General features: G+C 38.3%; 2 protein-coding genes across 6 annotated transcripts; both read left to right on the top strand.

The window, feature by feature from the left end:
* The first annotated feature begins 7,417 nt into the window (after window positions 1–7,417).
* Window positions 7,418–16,777, top strand: LOC115752899 (lysine-specific demethylase JMJ25-like). 5 transcript variants are annotated; one of them, XM_048283828.1, is made up of 14 exons: window positions 7,418–8,309; window positions 8,382–8,406; window positions 8,497–8,612; window positions 9,189–9,282; window positions 9,416–9,554; window positions 10,025–10,088; window positions 10,182–10,905; window positions 11,598–11,927; window positions 13,292–13,741; window positions 14,171–14,243; window positions 14,328–14,413; window positions 15,179–15,298; window positions 15,800–15,858; window positions 16,524–16,777. In XM_048283828.1, the coding sequence occupies exons 1-14, from the start codon at window positions 7,720–7,722 to the stop codon at window positions 16,612–16,614; spliced, it is 2,961 nt and encodes a 986-aa protein (XP_048139785.1). In that variant the 5' UTR covers window positions 7,418–7,719; the 3' UTR covers window positions 16,615–16,777. The 5 variants fall into 5 exon arrangements, 4 of the variants coding, with proteins under 4 accessions (XP_048139785.1, XP_048139784.1, XP_030547172.1 ...); XM_048283827.1 differs by having other exon boundaries at window positions 7,419–8,406; window positions 16,524–16,776; XM_030691312.2 differs by lacking the exon at window positions 16,524–16,777 and adding an exon at window positions 16,125–16,341 and having other exon boundaries at window positions 7,420–8,406.
* A 9,400-nt stretch (window positions 16,778–26,177) lies between these two features.
* Window positions 26,178–27,128, top strand: LOC115752898 (probable calcium-binding protein CML45). The gene has a single exon (XM_030691310.2). The coding sequence runs from the start codon at window positions 26,354–26,356 to the stop codon at window positions 27,032–27,034; it is 681 nt and encodes a 226-aa protein (XP_030547170.1). The 5' UTR covers window positions 26,178–26,353; the 3' UTR covers window positions 27,035–27,128.
* The last annotated feature ends 388 nt before the right edge of the window (window positions 27,129–27,516 follow it).

The raw sequence follows: 27,516 nt of genomic DNA, 5'->3' as shown, positions 1-27,516 counted from the left end.
TTTAGGATTTCGAAATCTGTACTATGTTCTGTATCACGAAACTCAAATTGAGTGGTTAAATATTTTTCTAATTCAGAAATACTACCTGTTGCCCCTTTTTGTTTTTTTTGCCTACTCTTAAGCATATTATACCCTCTACTAAGTGAACTACCACCTTCGCTACGTGAGGTAGTAGATTGTAAAGATCCGGAATCACTTAAATCATATCTACTACAAAATTCTCCATATAATGCTGCTATAGATTCTTTAACATGTCCTAATATATTTGAAATATCTATTGAATCATCCAAATGTAAACAATCATGATAATACACATTCAAATAATCTTGTAAACCGTCTAATTTAATACGTTGATAAAAAACAATACCAACTAAATAGACAAGAGGAATTTGCAAATAATAATGCAACCATTTTTCTCGCATTACTAAAATAGTTCGACCTAATTCGATATCATTTTCATATTCACTAAAAACACTACTAATATTAACACACTCTATTAAAAATAAATGCGTTGTAGGATAATAAATACCAGATAAAGTCTTAGTAGCATCATTAAAAATTTTCAAAATATCTAAAATTTTCTTGCAAACGTCCCAATGTTGAGGAAGTAAAGTAATTTCGGAAATATTTTGTGAAATAAACATACATAATAAATCTTTATATTCAAAAGTTTGCCGAAGCAACTCGTACGTAGAATTCCAACGAGTCGGAATATCTTTTGGAAATCTTCTTGCCCTTCTTCCATTTTGTTTACAAAATTTTCCCCATGATTTCATACATTGGGGACGACTCCATAAAAATTTAATTGCACTTTTTATTGGGGCGAGAGAAGTGTCAAGAGTTCGTAAACCATCTTGTACACATAAATTTAAAACATGACAAGCACATCTAATGTGAAAAAATTGTCCGGCAAAAGTGGGTTTGCAAATATTTTCTAATTCGGGAATAGAAACGGTATTTGCGACGGCATTATCAAAACCAATTGAAAATACTTTATTTATTAAATTATATTCTTCTAAAACTTGCATAATTATTCTATAAATATTATGAGCCGAATGGCTTTCATCAAAAACTCGAAATGGAATAAGTCTTTTTTGAATGATCCAATTGTCATCTATCCAATGATACGTGACACCCATATAAGAATGAATTTGCCAAGGATCACTCCAAATATCGCTACCTATATGCACACGTCCATTGAATTCCGCAAAAAATTTTGCTAAAGATTTTTTTCCTTTTTTATAAAGATGAAAAACTTTGCGTTTAAGAGTATTTTTTGGAATAGTTGGCGCTTATGGAACCAACGCAGTATTTATCAAATATTTCATATTAAAATTTTCACCAGTATTAAACGGAGCATGATCAAGGGCAACATATTCACCTAATGTTTGTTTATAAAGTGCTTCAGTGAAACAAAATAAAGGATGAGGATTAGAAGTGGCGTACCCGGAAATTTGTTGTTGCGTATTGTCGATCCCCGCTTGCGTTGGATGTTTTTTCGTCAAATGCCGACGGAATGTTCCGTAGCCGTCTCCTTTCGTGAATTTATATGTTTGCGAACAATATTTATATTTTACATTATACTTACCTTCGACTTCATCACGTACATTGTCGAAGTGTAGCCACAAGTCCAATGTATTATCTCGGCCCTTCCGTTCCGGCTCATTTGCCGTTGACGTTTTTTCGACACCAGTGGGAGGATGAAGACTTTCTTGTGTTGGGATGTGCTCGACGTTCGGAATCGGGACATAGTTGATATTATCGTCGTCGTCTTCCCAACTTGCATACTCACGAGGATCATATTCAGGAATGAGATACTCGGAATCTCCCATAGTCATCTTGCCCTTTTCAGCATTTCTGCTTCCACTTGCCATTTTTGAGATAATTGATCGGAAATCCGATTGAGAGAATTGAGTCGGGATTGAGAGAATTTGGAGAATTTGAGCGATTTGAGAGGATTTCAGAGAGAATTCGAGAGATTGTTCAGAAAATTTGTGACAAAAATGAAAGGGGAAGCATATGTATTTATAGGCAAGAATCATTTTTAATTCTTTTTTTTTTATATAAAGCAACGGCCAAATTGGCCGTTGCTTTGTGCAACGGCCCAAAGGAGAAGGAGGGGGGGGGGGGGGTGAGTGGCGGGCCGGGGCGCAGAGCCCAACGGCTCTCCGCCCCCGTGCTCACTTTTTTTTTTTTTTTGTGGACGGTTCCCACGTTTCCGGAACCGTGGGCCCGATCAACGGGCCGGTTCCGGGCCCACGGGCCCAAATGGCCCCCTCTACCCACAAGTGTCGAGCCTCTAGTTCAGACACACCACCAATCGTACGATAAACGAGAAAAGACGATGCGGATAATTACCAGAACAATTGTGCTAGCAATTTTGTGGAGAGAACTCTCCGCGCTCTCGATATATTTGGTCACAAAGAAAGAAGATAGAGAGAAAAATTTTCTGCACACATCTTTCTCACGTTGCTCACTCAAAAGGATACTCGCTTGGCACACCACAAATCTTCAAAGTTGCAGATTATCTAGGGGTCCGCATGGTAACCATTCTCATTCTCTAATTCTCATCCCAGAACAGTAAAAAATGAGAATGATGTTTGGTAACGTAAATAATTCTGATTCCGATTCTGTTCCCAGAATCGGTTTTGGAGAATCAGAATTAGTTTTAGAGTAAAATCCAGAAGCAAAAAAAAGTTGCTTCGGGAAAAAGAATGACTTTTGAAAATAGCAAACAGAATGAAGTCTCACATCTCTCACTTTTTCCTTGTAATTTTCTCGTCATTTTTTCCCCTCTACCTAATAAAAATAAAATACAATAAAATAAAATAAAATAAAAAATAATTTAAAAAAATAAAAAATTTAGAAAATCCTAAAAAATAGAAAAAGCTTAGATTATGCTAGTTTGACCTCATTTTCATAAAGTTGGGCCTAAATTTCATAAATTTCATAGATTTCACTCTCCTACAAAGAATATTGCAGAGGATGAGGGCATCCAACATGCATACTGGTAGCCGTGCGTCATAAGATGTTTCTATGTATTTAGAAAACGCAACATTTAAAGAACTTTAAATATCATGTATTAAAATTTGTATTTCATTCATGACATGCTAAAAAAATAATGTATTTTAAATTATTCGAGTGTGCATTGAAAATTAGTCTTTAATTTAGGATGAAATTTTATAAATTAACTGCATAGTTATTTGACTTAAATGAAAAAAATAGGGAAAGAATCATTTTTTTGAAACATAAATTGTGTAGTTATCAAATACGTTCTGATTCTCTAAAACTCATTCAAGAATAGAATCAAAAAATTCATTTGAACCAGAATCGGTTTTTCTGGATCAGAATGAGAATCAGAGAATGAGAATGGTTATCATGCAGGCCCTAGTTGTGCGAGTTGCACAACGACGCACCATCAGTACGATTCCTGATCGTGCATATTGTGCACGACGCACGATCGGTAACCGATGATCGTGCGTGTGCACACACTCGACAATAGTTGCTGACCGTGTCTTGCACATGGTCAGCAACTATTGCCGACCAAGTGTGTTCCCCTTTAATTTTTTTTAATAATAATAACAATTATTATTATCAAACAAAATAAAAGGGTATTCTATTAGCTTATGTGGATATTGGGTATATCAATATATATCCACTTAGAGTGTGTGTACATCATATGCACGCGCGCCGATGACCAAAAATAAAATAAAATAAAATCTCATTTAATCTAATTTTAGTCCGACTAATTCGATAGTCATGATTGCAAACATATTTACAATATTGTCTTTCCGTTTAACATCATCATGTGTTAGCTAAGGTGTGTGACATCCCTAGGTTCATCACCGAGCTGGCAAGAAGACACTACTTACACGTTAGTACTTCCAAGAGAATTAATTGTCCCGATTAACCTCTAGGTCTCACAAGCCATGAGTGACATCTAGCAATATGTCATGACTACTTAGACAATGTGAATTCTTTAAGAACATAATGAACCCGTCAGCTTTGGCTATAATATAATTCAATCTATCTGTCTTACTATATCTCGATGGAACAAAGACTATGGAATATTTGTCAAGTCACAAATTCAATCATATGCACAAATCTAATTGACATGCATTTATATGAGACATGAACATTTCATTCTCGATCACAATCCCGGTCGAGGATTGCAGTACATTGCCATAATTAGAAAGCATAGGACATCATACCTTGCATGTAATGAGGAGACAGATTCCATTTTGCGCACACGTGTGACTTCGTTTGTGCATGAACTATGACCATCAAGTACAGAGGCGAATCAATGAACCGTCAATATGCGCACTTGTGAACCACAGCCATCCAACATACAAGTCAACACCGTGCCTTAGGTCTAAGGATTATTTACACAAGACCAAATCATGAACGATTAGACATTGACCACGCTAGAAGCTTCCATGTCGTTAATCGTTCAATGCGTGTCACGTTTAGTGAATTTGTGTGGTACAAGCACCTGTGTTCTAACTCGGGCATCACAATACCCAATGACTTGTGACTCATCATTCCCTTAAGTATCCAATACTTAATGGTGAAGTTAAGAACATACCGGTCTCAACATGATCATTGATATCCATTCAATGATTCATCGAAGCAGAACAGTTTAAAGATTCAGTCTAACCGTGAACCCGTCACACATATTCTCAACGTCTCAAGAATAGGTCCAGCCACAACTGATCTTATGAAATTTATTCATATAAGTAAATAATTAGACAAATGAATAAATACGTCTTTGCCATTAATTAAATAAGAAATTGAAAATACAACCGAAATCCCTAACATGTAACTATTACATAGTCGCTTTAAAGCATATCTTTGACATTTTCCCCTTCACTCCCTCCCTCCCCCTCTCCATCTCCTCCATAATCATTTAGATATCTCCATCCCCATGCCTTAAATTTTTGTTGTTAATTTCATGGAGGAACGATTGACATCTTCTATGAGCTCTAAATATTGAAGCACAACTACCTTGGAAGAATCTATTTTAGAGTTTTTTTTTTAATGTGGGCTTATATTAATTGAGATTGTAATTACCGTTCTATGACATTACTTTACCTTTTACGGGATTGGTCTAATAAGGTAAGATATAATGATTCTTAACCAGTCTAATATGGGCCTGGCTAGTATGGGCCGAGTTTGGCCCGGCTCGTGATGAAAGGGCCCAGCTGTAAACTCTACAAATAGCGCTCTAATCCCTCCTCTAATCCTAACGATTCACAAATCACATCAATATAAGGATTTGAGAGAAAGTGAGGGGCAACTAATCGAGCCACTCATACGGAGGGTAATATAGGAGAATATTTTGAGTTTTGGATGTCGCTATTCCGCTTCAAAAACGATAGATTCCAAATCAGCTGTACAAACTCTTTTTTTTTCTCCGTACAACGTTCTATTTCTAGCTATGGTGATTCGGGGATTGCCGTTTTAAGGTTTATAGCGGCTAACAATCTACTCTCTCTATTTTTGCTCTCTCCGATTTCGTGTGCTTGCTTCAGTTTGTTGAGTGCTCTGCAAGTTTGCAAAGTTTTTTTCCTGTCAATCCGCTTATCTAAAAGTGATTTTATGATCAACGGGTATTCTTTTGCAGTTATTTTCTCCAAACTAGAGTTAGAACTAGATTAGGGTGCTCTTATATCTCGATCTAGATATGGATCTAGGATTTACAAAACATTTTATGTATTATTTTTAACCTATTTGTGTTGTTTTGTCTCTATACGGTGATAGTGATGTGGGTGTGAAACCTAAGCGCACACCGCCTTTTGGCAAATTCGTAACTATTAGAGAGGGATTTCTCGATCTGTGTTTATCATTAATGATGATGCTGGATTCGGTTGTCGGCCTCCGGTTTGTGCATACATGCAATGACAGATTTGTCCTTGAGGAATGAATGAGTTTCTACTGCATGTACCGAGTTGATTCATTTTTCAGATTTACTTGCTTTGTTGAATTTTCATTTTTATTTTGAAGTCATATATCTCTCTTTAATATGAAATAAAGATATTTCTTTCGAAAAAAAAATTGTGCAATGCGTTGATGATGAAATATTTTCTCTCATTAAATTGAAACTTAAAGTTTACAAAGTGATACTGTGAGGTAAGATGTTAGCAACAATATTTGTCCTTAGCTGAAATTATGGGTAGCTAATAGCTACCATTTCACTGCCATCTCAAAATTTTCGGACCATTTCACTGCCATTTCAGCAAATACAGATGACCCGGACATTAGAGTAACCATCTATGCATATGGAAATTTCATAAACGAGTGAATTGTTGAGTGAGCTTAAAAAAAACGAAAAAGAAAAACTGAAAACCAAAAACCCAAATCGAGCCGAACTTCGTATTGGGTTTGGGTCACACTTCGGTTCGGTTCAACTGCTCATCCTAACGGTTCGATTCAAATATCTTGGAAACCCAAACCCTGCTGAACCGTGACACGTAGCTATAATCTCGTGGATAATTGACGTGAATTTGTAGATAAGTGGGCCAAGATTTATGAGTGGCTATTTGAATTAGTGAATGCATCTCTCTCATCGGTTCGACCTTTTTCGTCTGTTGGTAAAAGTTTAATTACCAATGACAAATTTCAACAAAGTAATGAAAGACAGGAAAATCAATCACATTTTTGTGAATAAGGGGGACATCTAATTTAAGAGTTTATTTAGGCTTATACACAAGTATGGATAGATTTATACTACTATAAAGTAAAGCAGATTTCGTACTTTGGAATCCTTTCCATGTCCTCCATTTCTTGTTTTCTAAATATTTTATCAACAAAACAAATTTGTAAATTGACATTTATTTTACCTCTCATGTACTTTAATTTGAAATTTGAAATTTTCTTATCCTTTTCACAACCGTGCAAAAAAAAAAAAAAAAGGTCGAATCTTAAAATACTTTCAGTTTTCCATGTATATGCGTATAATTTCGTCATATTGAACCAATAAATTCTTTTTTATCTGACCAAAAAAAAAATAAATTCTTTGTATTAATTAATAATTCAAATTTTTTTTGAGTAATAAGACGGTGTTGCAAAACCTTTTAAATGTGAGTTGACATCGCACACACATTTTTGGTAGTGGCTAGAATGCAAAAGGGTTGATTTTTTTTTTTTTTTGGCCCTAACTTTGGATCATAATGGACAATTTATCATGTTTGTGCTAACTTGAATTCAATACGTGAGGTAACATTAATGGTCTCCAAACATTTTGACGAGAAAATTAAGGATACTGTCCTTCATACTTTTCGTTCTCTGAAACCTCGCATAAAAATTCTTGAAATTCAATTTTCTTTTCTTTTTTTTTGTGTAAAAAAAATTCTTGAAATTCAAATTTAATTGTTATTATTTTCGTCTTTTTCATTCTCTGTCTCCTTCCCCTCTCTGCACAGCCGCGAGGAACCGAGAAGCTAACCTGTCAATCGCTGGCTTCCTTTCTGACGTTCCGATTTCCGTATGAGCCCCAGTCCAATCACGCAACTTTCCCTCGCAATTCCCCTTTCTCTTCCTCATCATGACTCTTTTCAAAACCCTCCCGCCAACGTAGTTTTCACGCTTCTCGCATGTCCTATAAATAGACCGGACCCTCTTCGCCTTCCCTTCACCTTCTGGCCCTTCTGAATCTCGTCAGCTGAACCCCACAAAAACCCTTTTGAGTTTCGAGCCGTTTGCGTCGCTCTGCTGTTTTCCATGACCAAGTACGCGCGGAAGTACGTGCGGAGGAAGAAAGCGAGGGAAAACGGTGGAGGGAGCCGTGAGGAAGAGGAAAGTCGCGATCTTGGGACTGAAAATCGCGGTGCCACGAGAGAGAGCGTCGGGGATGGGCCACCGCAGAGTCAAGAAGGTGGCAATAGTTCCAGGAAAAGAAGAGTTCACTTCGCCTGTGAGGAAGGGATGGAGGGAGAGAAAGGTGGCGGTTCGAGGGACGAAGCCGTCCTTCCTTGCGAGGAAGGTAAAGTGACCGAGGGAACTGTAAATTGCGTCCAGTACCGAAGTCCGACGAAATTGAGGTCGAGGGATCGTGGCGGGAGGAGGAAGGTAATGTACGATGACAGCGAAGGCGATGGAGGTCCTGTCAAGAAGAGGGTGCGGAGACAGAAGGGCACGTCGAAGGGAGGGGTTTTGGAAGTTCACGAAACAGGGGCCAATGAGAAGGAGAAAACAACTTCGGCCAGGAAACGAGCTGTGAAAAATCTCGATGTTGCAGGGAAAGGAACAAATACAGGCAAAGTTGAAGAAGCTGTGAGGGAAAGAGGGTTAGGAACTGGCAAATGCCCATGGCAAAAGAAAAGGAAAAACCAGCCGAGGGAAACAGAAAGCGATGCCAAGATAAGGAATATGGCAAAAGAAAGGAGATCAAATAAACATGACCCTAAAGTAAACACAAATGTCTTTCCATGTGTTGTATTTAGATGCGTGCGTGGTGTTACGACTGATGACGTTTTGTTTTTGGTATTGATTCAACAGTGGTTAGAAGAGGAGTGTCGAATGTGCCATCAATGCCAGAGAAGCGATAAAGATCGTATTGTTCGGTGTAATAGTTGCAAGAGGAAGCGATTTTGTGCACCCTGTATTAAAAATTGGTAAAGCAATAGTCCCTACACCTTTGATGAGCTCGAATGCAATGCAACCTTCCTTTTCTCTGGTTTTTGGTGCTTGTTATGTTTCTTGTGTGCAGGGCATCAGTAGACTTGACAATGTGTTTTGACGTCAGGAATCATTTATATGGAGTATGATTAGGGTTTTGGTTTCTTGTATGAATCTAGTGGGCTCATACTGCTTCACTTGGAGCAATTAAATGCAGAGATAGGAGGTTTTCACTTTGCCTCAAAATTATACTCGACCCAAATGAGGTACAATGTGACTGATAGATTATATATTACTCGGTTACCAAGGTCATGAAGTACCTGGATCCAAGGTTAAATCTGTGAAAACCTGGAAAGTGTTTCTTTGCTTGAGCACCTTGTGCTTTTAACATGGCCTGCTGCTTCTGGAAGTTTATTGATTGAAGTCCTTATGCCTTAATAGTGAGGTGAAATTCATCAGTTGAAATAAGTGGAGAGTTCTCTTAAGTAAAATCTGTGATTAATGCCTATTTAATTTCCTGATTTTCTTAATGGGATGTTGGGCAATTTGCTTTTCTTTGGCTTGTCGCGTAGGTATCCTATGACAAAAGAGGAAGATATTGCTAAAGCTTGCCCATTTTGTCTAGGGAACTGCAACTGCAAGGCATGCTTACGTCTAGATGCACCAGTTAAGGCATCCTTTCTCCCTCACATCTTCTCTTTTAATATGCCAACCTGTTTTCATTGATGTACACATGCATTGGCAAAGCTCCCAATAGCATGTGTGCTCTAGCTTATCTACTTAATTGTGTTTGTCGTAGGATTTGAGGAAGATGGAGTTAGTAAGTCACGAAGAAGCTACTAAACATTCCCGTTATTTGCTGCAAGCACTATACCCATTCTTGAAACAATTTCATGTGCACCAAATGAAGGAGGTGGATTTCGAGGCAAAGAGAAAAGGTACTTTCTGCTTATTCCATGAAGAAGAAAAGGGAATGTACACCTTTAATTGGATGCATGATGATAATGACATGAAATGTCGTTCAATTATTCCTTTGCACTTTGATTTGGCCTTGTAATGTCCACTTTCTTCTCTGGATATTCTTTTCTGGGGTCAAAGGTTAGTCATCTGCAGATTTCATGGGGCAGGGACTCGCCATTCAATGACTATCTTATGTTAGTTCTCAAGAATATATTTTGGGATACCATGCTGGTCAAAAGTTTAACTTGTATAAAAACATCAGAATATATCTCTACGGTGTTGCAATTTGGGAGAAAAAGGATATGTCCCACTAGATTTCTAGCTGTGCCTTCTCTTTTAGTCTTCATTCTTGAGGTTGCCTGTAAGTGGCTAATGTTGGTTATTTTGTGTTCTTATAACATAAAGGTGATGCCTTTCTCAACTTTCTTATGTCTATTTGACTTGGCAGGGCTACAAGTTCAAGAGCTCAACATTGCGAAGGCAGGATGTCATGCGGATGAACGAGTGTACTGGTAAGAGTTTTGCTTTGAGAGATTACTGCTAACCACTTCCCATCACATAAATGATTTCTACTAGTTAGTCTAATCACAATGTCAAATTTTCAGTGACAACTGCAGAACATCTATTATCGACATTTACAGATCCTGTCCCCAGTGTTCTTATGATCTCTGCCTAGTGTGCTGCGAGGAGATCCGTGATGGACGTCTTCAGGGTAGTCAGGAGGAAGTAAGAGTTGAGTACATTGACAGAGGGAAAAAATATTTGCATGGTCTGAAGGTGGACAATGTTGGTGTTCCAGTTGAACTTAGTCCCTCAGAAGTAAAATTAGAAACTAGGTGGAGATCGGCAGAAGATGGAAGTATTCCTTGCCCACCAAATAACATTGGAGGCTGTGGCAATGGCCTTTTAGAGTTGAAGTGTATATTAGAGGAGAATTTTGTTCTAAGATTGGTGGACAAGGCAGAAGTGATTGCTAGAGAGCTCTTGCCTGCGAGTTCAGGTCATGGTCCTCCACAATGTCGTTGCCTTAACCCAGAAAGCAATGTAGAGAAAAGTGGTAACCATTTAAGGAAAGCTGCTAGTCGAAGAGATTCTAATGACAGCCATTTGTTCTGTCCGAAGGCTAAAGAAATCCAATCTGGGGATCTAATACATTTCCAGAGCCACTGGATCAGAGGAGAACCTGTGATTATCAGCAATGTGCTTGAAACTGGAACTGGTTTGAGCTGGGAGCCTATGGTTATGTGGCGTGCAGTTCGCCAGATATCACATAAAAAACATGGCCGACATATAGATGTGAAGGCGATTGATTGCTTGGATTTGTGCGAGGTTGGTTAAATCTCTAATTGCTGGGGATTCGTCTCAATGCTTCTTTTATGGATTCCATGCAAACTTTTAGACTTACTTTTGAATCTTAAGTTTGGCAGAACGTTCTGCTCTTTTTCTCGCCTTTTCATAAGTAGCTGCTTGGTTTGTTGGAAGAATCTATAAAAGGACAACACCAGTTGCAGAATTGCTTGTCTTGGAGAACTCTCAAAGATGAGATTCCTGCTTCCAGTGGAATCAATTCTGTTCCAATAGTGTTCCCGCCAATTATATTTTAACTGAAAGCTAACTTGAACATCTTTCTTCTTTTAGAGCATAGTAAATAATTTACATCTACTGCAGTATGTTGCCCAAGTTATGCTACAACCACTTGCTCTGGTTTTATCTCAAAATACATTTGGGAATCAGTTTGTGAATTACGACAGGGGCATTCCCATTTGTTATTGAAGAGGAGCTCTCTTTGCTGTTTCTTGCAGCATATCAAATAGAATATTTTTTCAAACCATGTCTTGTCATTCCTTGCAGTTATTTATCCTTTCCATTTTTTAACCAGATGGTTTTGTCATCTTCTCTTTCTTATCCTAACTCTTCTTCCATCTCTTTCGTTTAATCCCAATAAGCCTTTAGGTCTTTGCTTCAGTTTTGGCGCTGCCCTTATTTGATGCTTACCATCTTAATTCTTTCATGAAATGTAGGGAGATATAAATATTCACCAGTTTTTGGCTGGATATACTGATGGCAGATTAGATGAGGAATATTGGCCCCAATTACTTAAGTTGAAGGACTGGCCTCCTTCTCATTTGTTTGATGAACGTTTGCCACGTCATGGTGCTGAGTTTGTTGGCTGCTTGCCTTTTAAGGAGTACACACATCCTTCCAGTGGTTTCTTAAACCTTGCAGTGAAATTGCCCCGGAATTCACTTAAACCAGATATGGGTCCAAAAACTTATATTGCCTATGGATTTGTTGAAGAACTAGGGCGTGGAGATTCAGTCACCAAGCTTCACTGTGACATGTCTGATGCGGTATCTTCTCAACTCTGTGAACCTCAAATTGTTGCACCTTGCTCTTGCATTTGTTTGCCTACTGGATACTTACAGCACAAACACACTGCACATGAACTGAAATGCTTCTTAATTATTTGTTGGTACGTCAGTAAGGACGGTTGTGAACATAAATGGATAATAAATTAGATGAGGTAACCTTGCTAAGAGATACACTTTTGTAGGTTAGAAGACAATAGTTAATCATATCTTTCCCCCCTATAAACATATACATCCTCCTCCTATTCACTTGTCCAGGATTGCCCATTTGATGTATGAGTTAATTTAAGCAAGATATACTTTTCAAATGAGAGACACGGTAGGCAAAGTTTCTTCTGGAATGTGAAATTCGTACGCTGGCCTGAGGTTTCTTTCTCAGGCGTTTATGTTAAAAATCGTTCTATTGTTTTCCAGATCTAGTGCCTTTATGACACTTGTTAAGTGTACTTGTTCTGAAGAGCACGTATGATCGATTAGATTTATTTTTCTTTCTTCTGTTTATCACATTTGGTTCTTCCCTCAATGCAATTGTACGCAATTGTGTCTTGTTTAGCAATATCTAAAGACAGCAGATAAGTAGGGTGGGAGTTGGTAGATATTGTGTGGAATTCGTAGATATCGATCAGACTGGCAGGGCTTTAGTTGATGTCTGTTATACCTTGATGGTCTTACTTTGTTATGCTCAATATTACTATTATGTGGCATTGCGATGCAAGCCGCTGCAAAAACATTGTAGCTCAGATTAGTTCAGATTTGAGGTCATGTCCTAATTTTCCTGTCTCCTGTAGAACTGCTGCTACTTAGCTATTACTCTATTTTCCGTTTTATACCATACTTTTGAATGAGCAGTTGGTTTTCAAAGCATGGGGATATGACTTTCAGTTATCAACTGCCGGTGCCTCTATACCTCAGATTTTTTGTCACACAAGCTATTGCCTGTAACGTCAGTAGGTGTCTTTGCTTACCGTTAACTTTCTAAATAGCCTATCATCAGCTGGAAGATGCTTATGAACCTGAAGAGAGTAAATGAGACCTGCTTTTTCTAATCAACCCAGCTAGAATTTTGAAGGAAGATTCAGAAATCAGTCTTTTCTTGTTAGCATTGAGCTTGAATTGACATGTAAGTTGGACATGATGTAAAAGTCCAAAGTTATAATTACATGTGTTGGTGAAGTGGTAACTTGTGGTCTGGAAATATCCTCTTATCATGTTATTTGGCCTTTGTGTTAGAAATGACTGCCATTATATGGTTGCAATGGTTTGGAATGAGAAGTATGTTGAACATAGGTATCTGCTGCAGCTATAACTGATTCTGGTGCTGACGTTTGGCTGTACAACTGTTTCAGGTCAATGTGCTTACACACACTGCAGAGGTGAGATATACAAGGGAACAGATGAAAAGGATAAACGAGTTGAAACAAAGACATCGAAAGCAAGATCAAAGAGAAGGGATTGAAGTTTGTCAGGATCTTAAGAAAACAATTGACAATACTACAGACCGCGACAATCTTGTATTCAGGACAGACGAACGATGTGACTCTAATGGTCATGTTACATTGGACGGGAGAATTCCTTTAAGTGCAGCAAATATGGCTAAGATTGGAGAAGGAGAAGCCAGTCCAAAGGATATCAATGGGACTTATGGAACTTCAATAACTTCTGGAGATGTGTTGGATGCAGCTGAGGGAGGTGCGGTCTGGGATATTTTCAGGAGAGAGGATGTTCCTAAGCTGCAGGTTTATCTTAAAAAACACTTCAGGGAATTCAGGCACACTCATTGTTGTCCTGTGCCTCAGGTAATTACCCGGCTAAGATGCCCTTATGGACTTGGAGCTCCGATGTATGGTAGCTTTCATGGAAAGATCTACGGCTGTTACTTTTTTCCTTCAGTGAAGGGCTTTAAATGGTACTTAGGTTCCATTTGAGAGGGATGGTGTCATAGATGGATCTTCAGCCACACCAAAGCTTTGGTGATAAGTCTAATCCGCTCCTGATATAGAGATCGATAAATCATGCTGATTAATAGATCCAAGTGCTTCAAAGTCAGTGATTAATCAGTACTGCAGGCCGATTGCATGACTTGTGGTGGTTATGTAGAGAATTATATGAAACCATAATATCAGTTTTTGACTGATTCAGGAGAAGTTCAATTTTTTTTTGGTCTTTGAGCTGTTGTGCAATTGTTTCCTGACTTGCGAAATGATATCCGTATTTGCTCGGTGCAGGTTACGCATCCAATACATGATCAAACCTTCTATTTGTCTAGGGAGCACCTAAGGAAGCTAAAGGAGGAATTTGGTTAGTCTATTACAGTATGTCCACACAGTCTGCACATTAACTATTCTACTTTTTGCTCATTGACTGTCATGTTTCTGTATTTAGGAATAGAACCCTGGACATTTGTGCAGAAGCTTGGTGATGCTGTCTTCATTCCTGCTGGCTGTCCTCATCAAGTCCGGAATGTGAAGGTGGACAATTTTTTTTCAGTAAAATATTGATCCTTAAATCTTTTGGTAGGTGTGCTCTGCTTGTGAAATAAGTAGACGTTGATGAATTGCTTCTCAGCAAATGTCCCATGAAACATGAATTTCTTCTCAGCAAACTCGATCAATTGTGGACTGGGGGTGACATGATTACAGAACTCACTGCTAATTGGCACTTAAGCAAATACCCACTCAGCTAAGAGATGTCACATTTTGTGCTAATCAAGAGATGATGTCACTTTTGAGGTTAAAAACTGCACCTTTTGATAATTGTGACATTGCTTCTTTAAATTCATTGAGGTTGATCATTTTTTCTATCTCATGCATTTCCAAATAAAGCAAAGCCTTTTTTGTAGATTACATAAAGAACAATTTTATGGACGGGATTATTAATATAGTTTGATCATTGCAATGTCACATGTGATGTAATGAATTACGTAAGTTGTGGTAATCCTTTACAAATTTTGTAGACGATGCAAATAGTAATCTGCTTTATTATCTCCACTGTTACAGCAAGCAGGATATTTGATTAGTGATGCTTCTTCATTAGCTAATTTTAAAGAAAAAGCTGATAAGCTGGAGGATGAACACTAGCTGAATCATAAAAGCTTCCTGGGTGATACAACATTGTGTTTGACTTGCTTTGAAAAGTGAAGAATGAAATGCTCTCTGCCTAAATGGTTTGGCTTCTCTAGTGCATTGATATTTTAGTTTTCCAGCATGTCTAACGCTGCTCTTCTTTTCTTGCAGTCGTGTATCAAGGTTGCACTTGACTTCGTTTCTGCTGAAAATGTTGGCGAATGCATCCGCTTAACAGAGGAATTCCGTTTACTTCCCAAAAACCATCGAGCCAAGGAGGACAAGTTGGAGGTTTGTCACTTCTACTTGCACGATGAGGTTGTGCATCGTCATCAACATAATGGTTGATTGAATCTCATATTTAGAGAAGTCTGTTTCTCTTCTTATTTTTTCTCAAATTTGGTCAAGAGTCCATCTGAGTATCTCCTGTTAACACCCCTAATTGAGACAATATCGACTGTTTCTATATTATTGCACTCTTTTTCACATGTTAACATTTGATGTTTACAGATTGTCGTCAGTAAATTAACTGCGTGGTTTCTCTACTTTGATGGAATTGTGGTTAATTTGCAGTTAGCATATTGACAAGACTCTTAGCTGCCATAGCAAAAGATACCTTTCTATGTCAGCATGTGAGAATTTAATTTAGAGCCAGCTGCACACATAGGAAAATGTTACTGTTAGATGCCTTCTCAACATGCATTACTTCCTTGGCTCGTAAATTAAATATTCAAAGGTTTTTGTCAGAAGTAATAACAATTGTACTCTGATAAATATTTGTTTGGGATGCAGATCAAGAAAATGATAATTTATGCTGTCAAACAGGCTGTCGAGTGCCTGGAGAATGTGGGGTAAGAATTTCACGTAATATTTTGTACTAGTTGATACTAGTGATAACAATGGCTATGAAAACATCTTTTCTAAATGGATAGTAATGGGTTTAGTGTCTTTGACTTGATACTTCACTCTTATTTTAGATAATTGCTGCTCTCATGGTTTAAACATTTTATGTACATTTCTGAGAGAACTTCCGGTTGTATAAGCAATCCACGGCTATCTCAATATTATACTTACTGTGATTCCCTCATTATACTTGGTTTTCTGCTGTGAGATTCAGGCCCTGAGCAGATGTTGCATCGATCTGGTATAAAGTCCAAGCAGTACACCGCTTGTGGTTATGGTTTTTTGGAATTGTACACTTTGTCCGATTATCTTGTACTTCGAGTGATCACTTGGTTCTTTTTTGTAATATCTTCTTTCGGCTTGGTTGGAGTTGGTGTACATGGTCAAAATTGACAGGCAGCAGAAGTCTGAAAGTAATGAATAGTCGGTGCACATGTGAGTTGTCAAGTGTGACTCCAAGTGATTATCATGTTTTTGAGTGATCAAGAGGTGATGGTCGCATCTTATTATGGCTATTAAGGCAATTTTCAGTTGGACTACATTGGTACAATGTATATATTATATTTAAACTAGACCATATCAATCAATCTGCAACTGTTGTGATATCTGTTAGGTACATCAGCCAACATGTTAATTCAAATCAAGCGCACACCGCTGTGGGGCGAGGGAAGAGAGGTGAGCGACTTCTGTCCATGAGGCTGTAGGTTTTATTCTAAAAATGGTGAAGTGAGCTGAGCTGGGTTTTCATTCTAAAAGGGGTAAATTTGGAATTACGATTAGTGAACAAGGATGAGATTGGAAATTCAAAAAATTCATTAATTGAGCCCTTTTGCATGTTGAGAAAGCTAAAAAGGCCTCGGCATCTTAGGACTAGTCTTGGGTTTTCAGCTTTTTCAAAGCAAGCTTTCCTTCAAAATGGTTTGTAAAATTTTCCCCACATAAAATTGGCCTAAGGTCTTTTGAAAAGCCTTTTCCAAACACAGCCTTAGTGGTTGTCCTCCAAAACGAGAAATTTGGAAGACACCGTCTGCTTGAAAAAGATCTTCCCTCTCTATACTAGGGAGAGGGAAGACTTGCTCCTATTGAAAGCATTATTCCCAATGTTTTTGTTTAGTTCACGTCTGTTTTTTCCATCCCTTGCTCGGTAGCAAAAAGAGTTGGAAGCATTCACGATAACTCTGGCGGGGTTGATAACGAGGAGGCTGACAAGTTCCATTTGGTGAATAGGAAAGCAGTCAAGTGAATTTTTGGATCATGTTATTCAACAAGGCTCTTCTTGGCAAATGGCTTTAGCAGTCCATCGATGGAAATGAACGTCTTTGAAGGAAAGTAGTGGCTGCAAAATTTTAAATTTCCTCGGGAAGGCATGTTTTGATCACTTAGGATACGAGAGCTTCACATGGCCCCAGTACATGGAGGATGATTACAGACGAATGGAGTGACTTCCTTCTTGCTTCACTTGGAGCAGATAGTAAGGCCCCCGCACTCGATCCTCTTGCTCTGATATCACTTTGTAATAGCCCGCTCCTTAATTCTCCTGCTCTGGCCGTCCTTACTCGCTCACTTAACACGTTATGTTTTAATATTTTATTATGTATAATACGAAGGCGTATGCGGAAGACTGAAATAAAAATAATACAAGTGCATGTAAAACCATACGATAGGCACGATGCCTAAAGGGTATGGCTTTACTCATAGGGTTCGTAAACCTGTTAAAACACACGATCAACGTGTACCGAGCTCAGAAAAAATCAGGTTTAAATATAAACACATGTACCATTTTTTTTAAGCTTCTTTATAAAAGTTCAAAGATTTAAAAAAGGAAAATTTCATAAAGCATGGACTACTCCCACCCTACAATATCTTCGCTGGGCTTTGTCTTTGCCACAGTCTTCAAGGCTCGATCCAACGCCTTACCTTAGTATTTGAAAAGATGTTCCCCAAACAAGGGCGAGCTAACAGTTCAACAAGTAAAACTTCTAGCCACACAACTAAACTTATCCGATTTACCATTTGTCTTAACGAAAACCACACGAACAACATGTGTCAATGCATCCAACAACAATCATAACATAGTCCACACATCGATCAGATAAAACTAAGTCCACGAATACCCCATAGAACTCCCAATTCCCCTTGGCCGAACCACTAGATTGTCCTGAACTCCAATTTACCCTACTCAACCATCCTCAGGAAGAACGGCCTGTCATTTCTAACCATCCACACCTCACAGCCACTAGATCGAGCAATGAACTCAACATATAAGCCATGAAACTACTCAATTCAGCACTCAAGGCTCACGGCCGAAACCCATTTTTAGTCCTTTCCTCTATTCACGTCCCCTCGCGACATTTCAGCCCATCCAAATTTAGTTAGTCTAGGACCATAGAAACATCCTTCCCTAAGCAGAATCAAGAAACGAACCATATTAGGTAACGAATTCCCCCTTTCCTAGCTCATGGCCGAATACCTACTTTGGATTCCGAGTTCAATTCACTTCGATTCATTGACAATTAAGATAATCGGCTTACGTATTAGCACTACCCATTGTCCAAATGCACTAAACAAGCGATGGATTGTTCAAACAAACGTGAATTCCCTTCCATGCACACCAAACTCTCTCGGTTCATACTTATTTTCGAAACAACTTAAATCACCGAAACAAATGACAATCGGAAAAGCTAGTGGTTAGGGTAGAAGAGTTACTTGTCTTGGGAATGCATACAAAGAAGATCAAAGCGCAAATTGCGTTGGACAAATTGTAGGTCTCCTCCACCAGCTTCGATCCAGCTCAAATCCATGAAATTCCATCAACTTTCTAGACGATCAGCCATTAGATCCAAGTTTCACACGATCTTATGGTCGCATAGCGTAAAATGAAGCTCGATTCTCCTTTCGAATGAGTTCGAACGGGCCATTTTTCTCTTGGCACACGCTAGAGGACGAGAGAGATAGCTCTCGGGTTGGGGGGTTTCACGAGAGAGGGAGAGATAATGAGAAAAGAGAGAGAAAAGAGGGGCTTAAATAGAAGGGATAGGATGGGGTCGGTTTAAAGGGGCTTGTGGTACAATCTTGAATCGATTCCGACACAATTAATTCCTTTGAGATCCAGAGTGATCGTTACTCCAAAATTTTGTAACATTTAACTATGGTTGCACGTTGACCACCAAAGTTAAATAGTCCATTACCACCTCAATTAACCCTTGATTCATCATCTTGACTAATCCAATCCCGTTAAATACTAATCCGCTTGTTAATCTAATTGGCGAAAAATTCAGGGCCATACATAGATAGTGGAAGTTGGACGCAGAGATGGTTACGATATCTCTTTGACCTCTTCCTATGACGAGGAGGCTATTCTAGTCGATTGTTATGTGATAGGAACCAATCTCACAATACATACGCAGCAAATTACATGGAATTCATATGCCTAAAATCGTACTTGAATCATTGATTGAAGAAGTGTATGACAAAACAGACACATTTCGTTTTCACATATTAAGTAGTACCCGATGCAATGAGAGATCATTCGTCTCGATATCACTTCGGGGAGAGGAAAAGGGAGAATATTTGTCGTGTCCGTCACTGTGCTCTATCTCTTTATTATTAGTATTTTTTTGGTTAACGTAAAAAGTGAAAGACAAACAACGGATATAGACGTGATCCCTTTATCATGTTTTAAAAAAGTAACTGCCTTTGGCAATTATCAAAGAAAATAAGGGATTGTGACAGTTTACATGGGCGGACCATGGTATTTCCATACATCCCAACATCTCCCACTGGTAAGATGGACTAACCATAACTCACTCTTCCGTGCAAGGTTCTTAACAACAAATAATCCGTGCGACCAGCATACTACGAGAACTTATTGGTACACATCCGTTGGGAGTATATAGTAGCTTAAATTGGGCACATTAATTCGGAGTAGATCCAGTATGCATTATCTTAGATCAATGAGTCACATTTATAGCATATATCTCTTAATCTCATTAAGTATTCTGTATGCATTATATTCACAATTATGATTAAACTAAAATAATCATAATTGATTGACCTGTGAATACAAAGATATAATGTGACATCAAAATAAATTGACCTTTTTCTTCCCTTAAGCCTCTCAATCTCAATTCAGCTCACTTTTTTAGAAATGTCCCATTAGATCGAATCAATTTCATGACTATGAGGAACACTCTAAGATAGTGAATATTGAATAGAAATCTTGAGAATAAGTAAGAATCGTGAAGAAATAAATTTGAGAAACTTTTATCTTCAAGAATCTCACACGACTTGAAAGTCGAGATAAAATTTTTTATCAACTCTTATTGGTTGTCTCATGCATATGTAGTATGAAATATGTGTTACGGTATTCTTTCCTTTCACATGGAGTATATGTCTTTCAACTTAATACCTTATAGATGATAGCTCAGACATACTCAATGTCTAAATCAAGTTCACAAATCTACTCTCCTTAAAAGAATCATTAGAATTCACATCTAGCATTTGAAGGCAAATAACGTGAAACATGTGAGCTATTTCACTTTCGGACATAATAAACATTATGACCTCATCTTAACATTTTGTTAAGGTGACATTTGTATTTTTAGCTTGAGCTCTTAATTATCACATAGATAATAAGTTTAAAATGATCTTATCTCAATTTATCACACAGTAAATAGAAGCGATTACACGTGTGAATGGGCTAATCTCTCATCCGTCCGACATTCCTTCTCAACATAGTGTACTAAGCATTAATATATATAAATGTCATACAAACTCATAGGCATCAATAATGATAACAAATACCATTAATTGTGAACTTTGAGAAATATAAATATCAAGTACATTAACATCTACGCATCCTAAAAATTTCATTATAGGGAACTAATCCCTTTGTCTGCATATGACTAAGGAAAACATATCTAGGAATTCCATTTGTCATAGGATCCGCTTTCATTCTATGCATAGATATATACTAGACGTTGACATCTCTTAGTATAACCATGTCTTTCACAAAATTATGCTTCATGTCAATATGTTTTCTCTTGCAATGAATCATTAGTATAAACTATTGCTGCTTGGCTATCATAATTAATCAATAATTGAACTTGCAGCATTCTTAGCAACACCTCATTGATCCAAATATCTTTTAAGCCAAACACTCTCTCATACTGTTACTAAATGCTTCGGTTGTGGATGAGGCTATACATGTTTGCTTTTCACTACTCCATGATATGGCGCCAACGTAAAATAAGATTTTTTATTTAATCGCCGAAAGGCGGTTCGACTCTAGTTCAAGTTGGCGCATGGCATCCTCAAAAGTCTTTACTTTTCATTGTGGATTAAGTGAATTTTCATATGTACATAGCTATGAAGCAAAGAAATGATTACCGCTTACACTTGCTGCTTATCAGTCAAAATGTGGCACGCATATTATAGTTCACTTATCGTGTCCGACATACGCCTCAAATGTTGTTTCATATTATGCCCATGAGGCATCATATAAACGTCAAACTTTGTAATGATCTATCTCGATTTGGTGATTGATGTCTAACCAAACTTGATTTTTAATGCTTACTACACGACTTTGGCATTTTCAAAATCTTTGAACTCTCGCATGATATCATTTTCTATGCTACTCAACAATGTAATGCGAGCAGTGGAGTTTTTCTTTTTCTATGTAGCAAATACTTATATTTTCCTTTCTATGTGGTGCAGTAATTCCATCTTCAGTTTCTTCCATAACTAAGTTAAGACCTTCTAGTACTTCTTGCTTTTCTAGCACAAATTAGGTTTTCATGTTCCAAATTTCATAATATTTGCCATTCCAATTTCTCTCATCCATTAAGCTCAGCTATGATATTTCTAGAAGTTGAAGCCATTGTATCCGAATACGAAGTTTTATATACACGTATTCACGAATAGGTAATGCCCGACATTTATGTATCTATTTTACACTAACTAATTACATTAATGAATAATTTCACATAAGGCATTAGATTCAAAGTTCACTATGTTCTCAATTATCGTCTAGGAATCTTAATTTGAAATTATTATGAATATAATTATTTATGTAAAAAATTAAGTTTACTAAAGTTACTAAAACTTTCTAGAACTCCCCACTCGAATAAAGATCATTAACCATACAATGATCCTCTTATCTTGTAATCATAACATGACATAACATGATTTGAACTAATATACAAATAATTCACGCGTCAAATCATAGTCAAATTGCATAATACAAGATATAAATTGTAAATATATTTATTTCATGCAAAATATTCATAATATTGCATGTAATGCCAAAGCAGTAAATTTATGTGTGCAGAGACTAAATTGTAAATCGACCGACGGGGTAAAAACGTAAATTAACTTAATGGGGGTTTAAAATTGTAAATTTTCAACGCAATCAAGGGCAAAGCGGTAATTAATGCGTCCAGGGACAAAATTGGCAAGTCACCGCATGGAAGGGGGCAAAATCAGAATGTTATGTGCGGAGGGGTAAAACGGATGTTTTATCCTCGGCCGCGTGTCAGGCACGTGCCCCAATCTGCACGCGTGACCCGTGCTAGAAACGCCCACGAAAAGCGCGTGCTTGAACTGCACGTTAGCTTCGACCAAAAAAAAAAGCTGCACGTTAGTCCCTTTCTTGCGCAAGAACAACGTTCTGACTTGTCCTTCATTTTTTTTTTTTTTAAACAAAGGATGGGGAAACGTGTGCTGCCCAAAAGGTCTGCCCGCTGCCAAGCGGCGTTGCCTTTTTTTTTCCTTTCAATTTCCTACCCTCGTACGCACGTTGGTCTTCTTCTTCGCAAGAAACAGATCGCGCAGTGCATCCTTCGCCGATTTTCCTTTTTCCACCGCAACTTCAAACGGTCGATTCTCCTCCGATAGCCCACCTTAAATCAAAATAATAGGTGGGTTTTGAAGACCTCGTCGGTGCGTCCATGTAGGTTCAAGAATCAACGAAAACGGTGAAGTATTTTACTCGGAATCGAGCGAAAACCACTCGGACGCAAAAAAACCCTAACCGCGAACTTCCTTTGCGAAATTCGTCTCCGGCGAACAACCAACTGCCGAGATACTTTGGGTTTTTGTTCCTCATGGTGAGCTGACCCCATTGGTCCAGACCCTACCCGTGAATTACCGGAATTTGGCTGGAATCAGCTAAAAATCCCGTCAGCCAGAAAGCCGCAAAAATGATTTACCCAAAAATCCCACGAAATTCACCAAAATTCAGATAATTCAACTATAAACATAGACAAGATCACAATTCAAGAACAAACACTCTGATACCAAAGATGGGAACCAATCTCACAATATATACGTAGTAGATTACACGGAATTCATATGCCCAAAACCGGACGTGTATTATAGATCGGAGACGTGTATTACGGAACGGATATAACTCGTTTTTACAAATCAAATATACCCGATGTAGCGAGAGATCGTTCATTCCCATATCACATTTGGAAGAGGAGAATGGAGAATAGTCATCGTGTTCATCATTGTGCTCTATCTCTTTGATTTTTTTCCATGTTTTGGTTAACGTAAGAAGTGACAGACAAACAAAGCATATAAACGTGATCCCTTTATCACATTTTAAAAGAGTAACTACCTTTGACAGTTATCAAAGACTATAAGGGATTGGGGGATAGTCTACATGGGCAAGCCATCGTACTCCCGTACATCCCAACATTATGATTTAAACGATGGAACGATCATTTGGGTTTTCAATGTTTTGTATGATACGAAGGTTTCTATGCTACTGTGGATGCTTTGGTGTGGAATAATGAAATGGAACCATTTCTGTGAAGTCTTACTAGGCGGTGCTAAAATTAATTTTCCCTGGAAAGGAGTGGGGCTGATTCGGCTGAACTCAAAATTATGGAAGTGGGTCCAAGTTTTCCTTGCTCTCACACGCATCGCGAGCTCACAACTTCAATCTATGATTCAATACATTGGATATGGCATTTTGTGTTACACAGATATAGTTTTCAGAGATTCATGTGTATTGACGTTGAGTCTGAGTTCGTATTGGGTTTCCTAATTCCCTGCCTGTGACTCCATGAGCAAGCTTCACGTTGTTTCTCTTCCATTTTTTTTAATGAGGTGTATGTTTGTATTTCGGGTCAAGCGCACGAGTTTTGTTCTTACTTGAATTGCTACAGTTTACTGATATGAAAAAAAAAAAAAACCAATAAAAAGAAATCGAGACACAAAGTTTATTTTGATTTACCCTCAAACTAGGATTACTTCTAGTAGATAATTCCACTATAATTAGCATATCCATCCACTCATCGAGGAGCGGGAACCCATTAACAATTACACTTTGTACAAGGCTATATAAAGCAAGAAAAAGTAATTGTGAGAAGATTCGCAATCAACCACACTTAGCAAATTTCCTGCAATTTTATTGCTTCTTTATTTATACTCGTAATTCTTTACTATTTTAACATTCGTAGTTTGTAATTCATCCCATATTCATTGTTTCCTGTCCGAATTGCCATAGATATCAATTCAATTTAAAAACCAAAGATCCATCCATTGTTGAAAAGCCTTTCGCCAATGACTATTTTCTACAAAACAAGCTGTAAATTCTTTGGTCTTACAATTAGAGGATTTGTCCTCTAATTGTGGTCGCCTTTGATTTTGAGAGCTGTTTGTATATGGCTTTAATATTTTTTTGAGCTCTCTTTGTATATGTGATCATGCTGTGAGAGTGTAGGGACCTTCTATCTCCTTCGGTAATTCTCATATTGTCTCGGCATATCTCAACCATCGACAAAATTTTCAATTTCATAATTAACTGTTTAGATTTGTTACGATATCGAAGGGAGTACCGTGCAAAATAGATAATCCACAACCAAGTAAGATATGAGTTAATTCAACAAGTCGATGTCTGAGTGTCCGTTCATGTGCACAAGTCAATTACAAAGTTACTAGAATTGCTAAACATCTTATACATAATTGAGTAATTTGGGCTTGGTCACTTTTTTTTTTTTTTTTTTGGTCGAAGGGCTTGGTCACTTAGGTAGCTAACATAGCATATAATCAATTTGTAGTCATCATCTCGTAATTGTTAAACTTCGCATGATTCCTTGAACGATGAAAAATTGCCAAAAAAATGTTAACTTATTACAATTGTGCTAATTCAATTCTAAACTTTTTTTTTTGGCCAATTGAATTTTAAATATTTTGCATTTGTGCCAACTTAGTCCATCCGGTCAATTTTGGCAAAAAATCGCTGATGAAGCATTGCCGGCCATGACGTGGTAATTTTTAGTAATTTTTTTCTCTCTTTTTATTTCTACCATTTCTTTTTCCTCCAGCTAGTCGCCGGATGTGACCGGCCAGAGGTGAGTGCCGGCGAGGCTTACCCCATCGACCACCGGCGAAGCTCACCCCATTGGCCATTGGCGAGAGCGAGCCTCTCCTACGCTTGGCGAGGTGCGACCTCGCCATCGCCGGGAAGGAAAAAATAAAAATAAAATAAAAATTTCTCAAAAAATATTAAAGTATTATAAAAAAAATTATTACGTCAGTGTTGAGAGCACCACATCAACAATTTTTTTTTATCAAAATTGATCGGATGGATGAGTTGGTATAATTACAGTTGGTTTTGGATTTTTTTTATAATTCTTTTTCTGGAACGACGAGCAAAGTAATAGATTTACCCCGTTGCATAACGCAATTGTGTTATAAAGTACCTTTTTACAAATCAAACAGTATTAGTGTCAAACAAAAGTTTTGAGACCCCACGTAGTGAAAACAACGTAGATTACGACAATCAAATATTTCTAAAGAAGAGTCATGAAAAAGGTAGCAGCCTCTGCCGGACCGCCAACCGAAACCCCAACTTCCAGGAATCCCTCTGAGTCCACATCCCTCTATTGCCACGACAAAGTCAGCAAAACGGGAAAATTCTTCGCAAATGTCTCGTGCGTCCAACCAAAAGACGACGGTTTGTCCAATACGTTGTCGTCATTCAAAGGAAAAAAATAAAATAAAAATCAAGCAATGAAAAATCACACGGTCGGACAAAGTAGAAGACTGAGAAAAATCAAAGGCAGGAGCCTGGAAATTTCCTTCTCTCTAACGTGTCCCACACATTGAGTTTGACCTTCTCTTCACGTTTCCTCGAGTGCGCTCTCTCTCTCTCTCTCTCTCCAGGAACCTTCCCTGCTTCCTCCAGAAACTTTCCATGGCTGACCAGACATTGAATTCTCCAAACTCCAACCAATATATATATACACGCAAATCATTCCCAACCATTTCAAGGTGGCCCTCAAGGAGTAAACCTAGTATTCTTTCTATTGTCGCCAGCTTAATTTCAAGTTTCTTTGTTGCTGCTAGTCGTCCATATATTTGCTAGTACCATTTTTCAGGCAACATCAATAGACATATATCTCTTGGTTTTTTGGTCGGTCGGAAAAGCAGAAGATGCCTCTGAGCCAATTACACTACGCTGTAACACTGGAGAGATCTCCGACGATGATGACGACGAGAGAGAGCCCAGTATGTCTCCAGCTAATTCGCGGACTCGTTAAGGTTCTCTCGGGCCATGCCATATACTTGTGGGCTGCTAGCAACTTACATGGATCCTTCTCGAGATTCTGCTCTTACCTCCAACGGCCAAAAGCCGAGGAGAAGGGCTCTTGGGTCGAGCCCTCGACGGCCCGCCAATTCAGCTCCCGAGACCAAAGGGACGACGGAGACAACCATGAGAACGATGACAATGATGGTGCAGTGAGCGTGTGCAGAGAAGATGTGGAGATGGTGATGAGGAAGCTGGGACTTTTTCGCGGCCACGACGAGGAGGAGGAGGAGCTAATCAGTCGGGACAGACCGACGAGATGCGGCGGGATCTCGCGGGTGTTCGAGGAGGAAGAGGTGAGCACGGACGAAGCAAGGGAGGCCTTCGACGTGTTCGATGTGAATAGGGACGGGTTCATCGATGCCAAGGAGTTGCAGAGAGTTTTGGGTGTGTTGGGATTTGACAAGAGAGGTGGAGAAGGGTCGGAGGAGGAGTGCGAGAGGATGATCAGAGTGTTTGATGAGAACGGGGACGGGAGGATTGATTTCCAGGAGTTTGTAAAGCTCGTGAAGAAGTGCTTCTGCTGAATTTCACTCTCCAGGAGATGATAATTCTTTTGCTAGTTCGGGATTTATTGTCTGAAGGTGACACAAATAATGAAGTCGTAATTTTCTTGATGAAGTAGAAGTGATCTATGACCGGAGACGATAAGCCTCCGAGTTATTATTATTATTATTATTATTTTCTATTTTGTAAATTATTTAAGGAAACAAAGGTGCAAATAAAGATGTGGAAATTTCATTTTAGAGGTTGAAATTACAAGGATGTGTGGTGAAATATTTCATACATAGGTCGGCCGATTAATTCCTCTAAGTGGAGATTTAGTCAGCCATCATGAGCCTCCATTACCACTAAATAAATATGTGATTTTAACAAACAGAATATCTCCGTCCGTCCCTCCCGAGCAATTATTGCCTGCACCCGAGAGGAATCGGATCCCCTAACATATACCTTCAAAGCCAGTGGTAACATTAAATGAAATCCCACCGTCCATTCTCATCCGACGCTC

This window comes from Rhodamnia argentea, chromosome 8 (assembly GCF_020921035.1).
Source record: "Rhodamnia argentea isolate NSW1041297 chromosome 8, ASM2092103v1, whole genome shotgun sequence".
In the NCBI taxonomy this organism is placed as follows: domain Eukaryota; kingdom Viridiplantae; phylum Streptophyta; class Magnoliopsida; order Myrtales; family Myrtaceae; genus Rhodamnia; species Rhodamnia argentea.
This window is presented reverse-complemented; position numbering and strand designations above follow the sequence as displayed.

What these genes read in the sequence shown, in the direction of transcription:
- LOC115752898 (XM_030691310.2), top strand. Translation starts at nt 26,354, where the DNA reads ATGCCTCTGAGCCAATTACACTACGCTGTAACACTGGAGAGATCTCCG.
- LOC115752899 (XM_048283827.1), top strand. Translation starts at nt 7,720, where the DNA reads ATGACCAAGTACGCGCGGAAGTACGTGCGGAGGAAGAAAGCGAGGGAA. An exon ending in ACTGTGACATGTCTGATGCG is followed by an intron (nt 11,928 to 13,291) that starts GTATCTTCTCAA and finishes CAACTGTTTCAG; the next exon opens with GTCAATGTGCTTACACACAC. An exon ending in CCAAGGAGGACAAGTTGGAG is followed by an intron (nt 15,299 to 15,799) that starts GTTTGTCACTTC and finishes TTTGGGATGCAG; the next exon opens with ATCAAGAAAATGATAATTTA.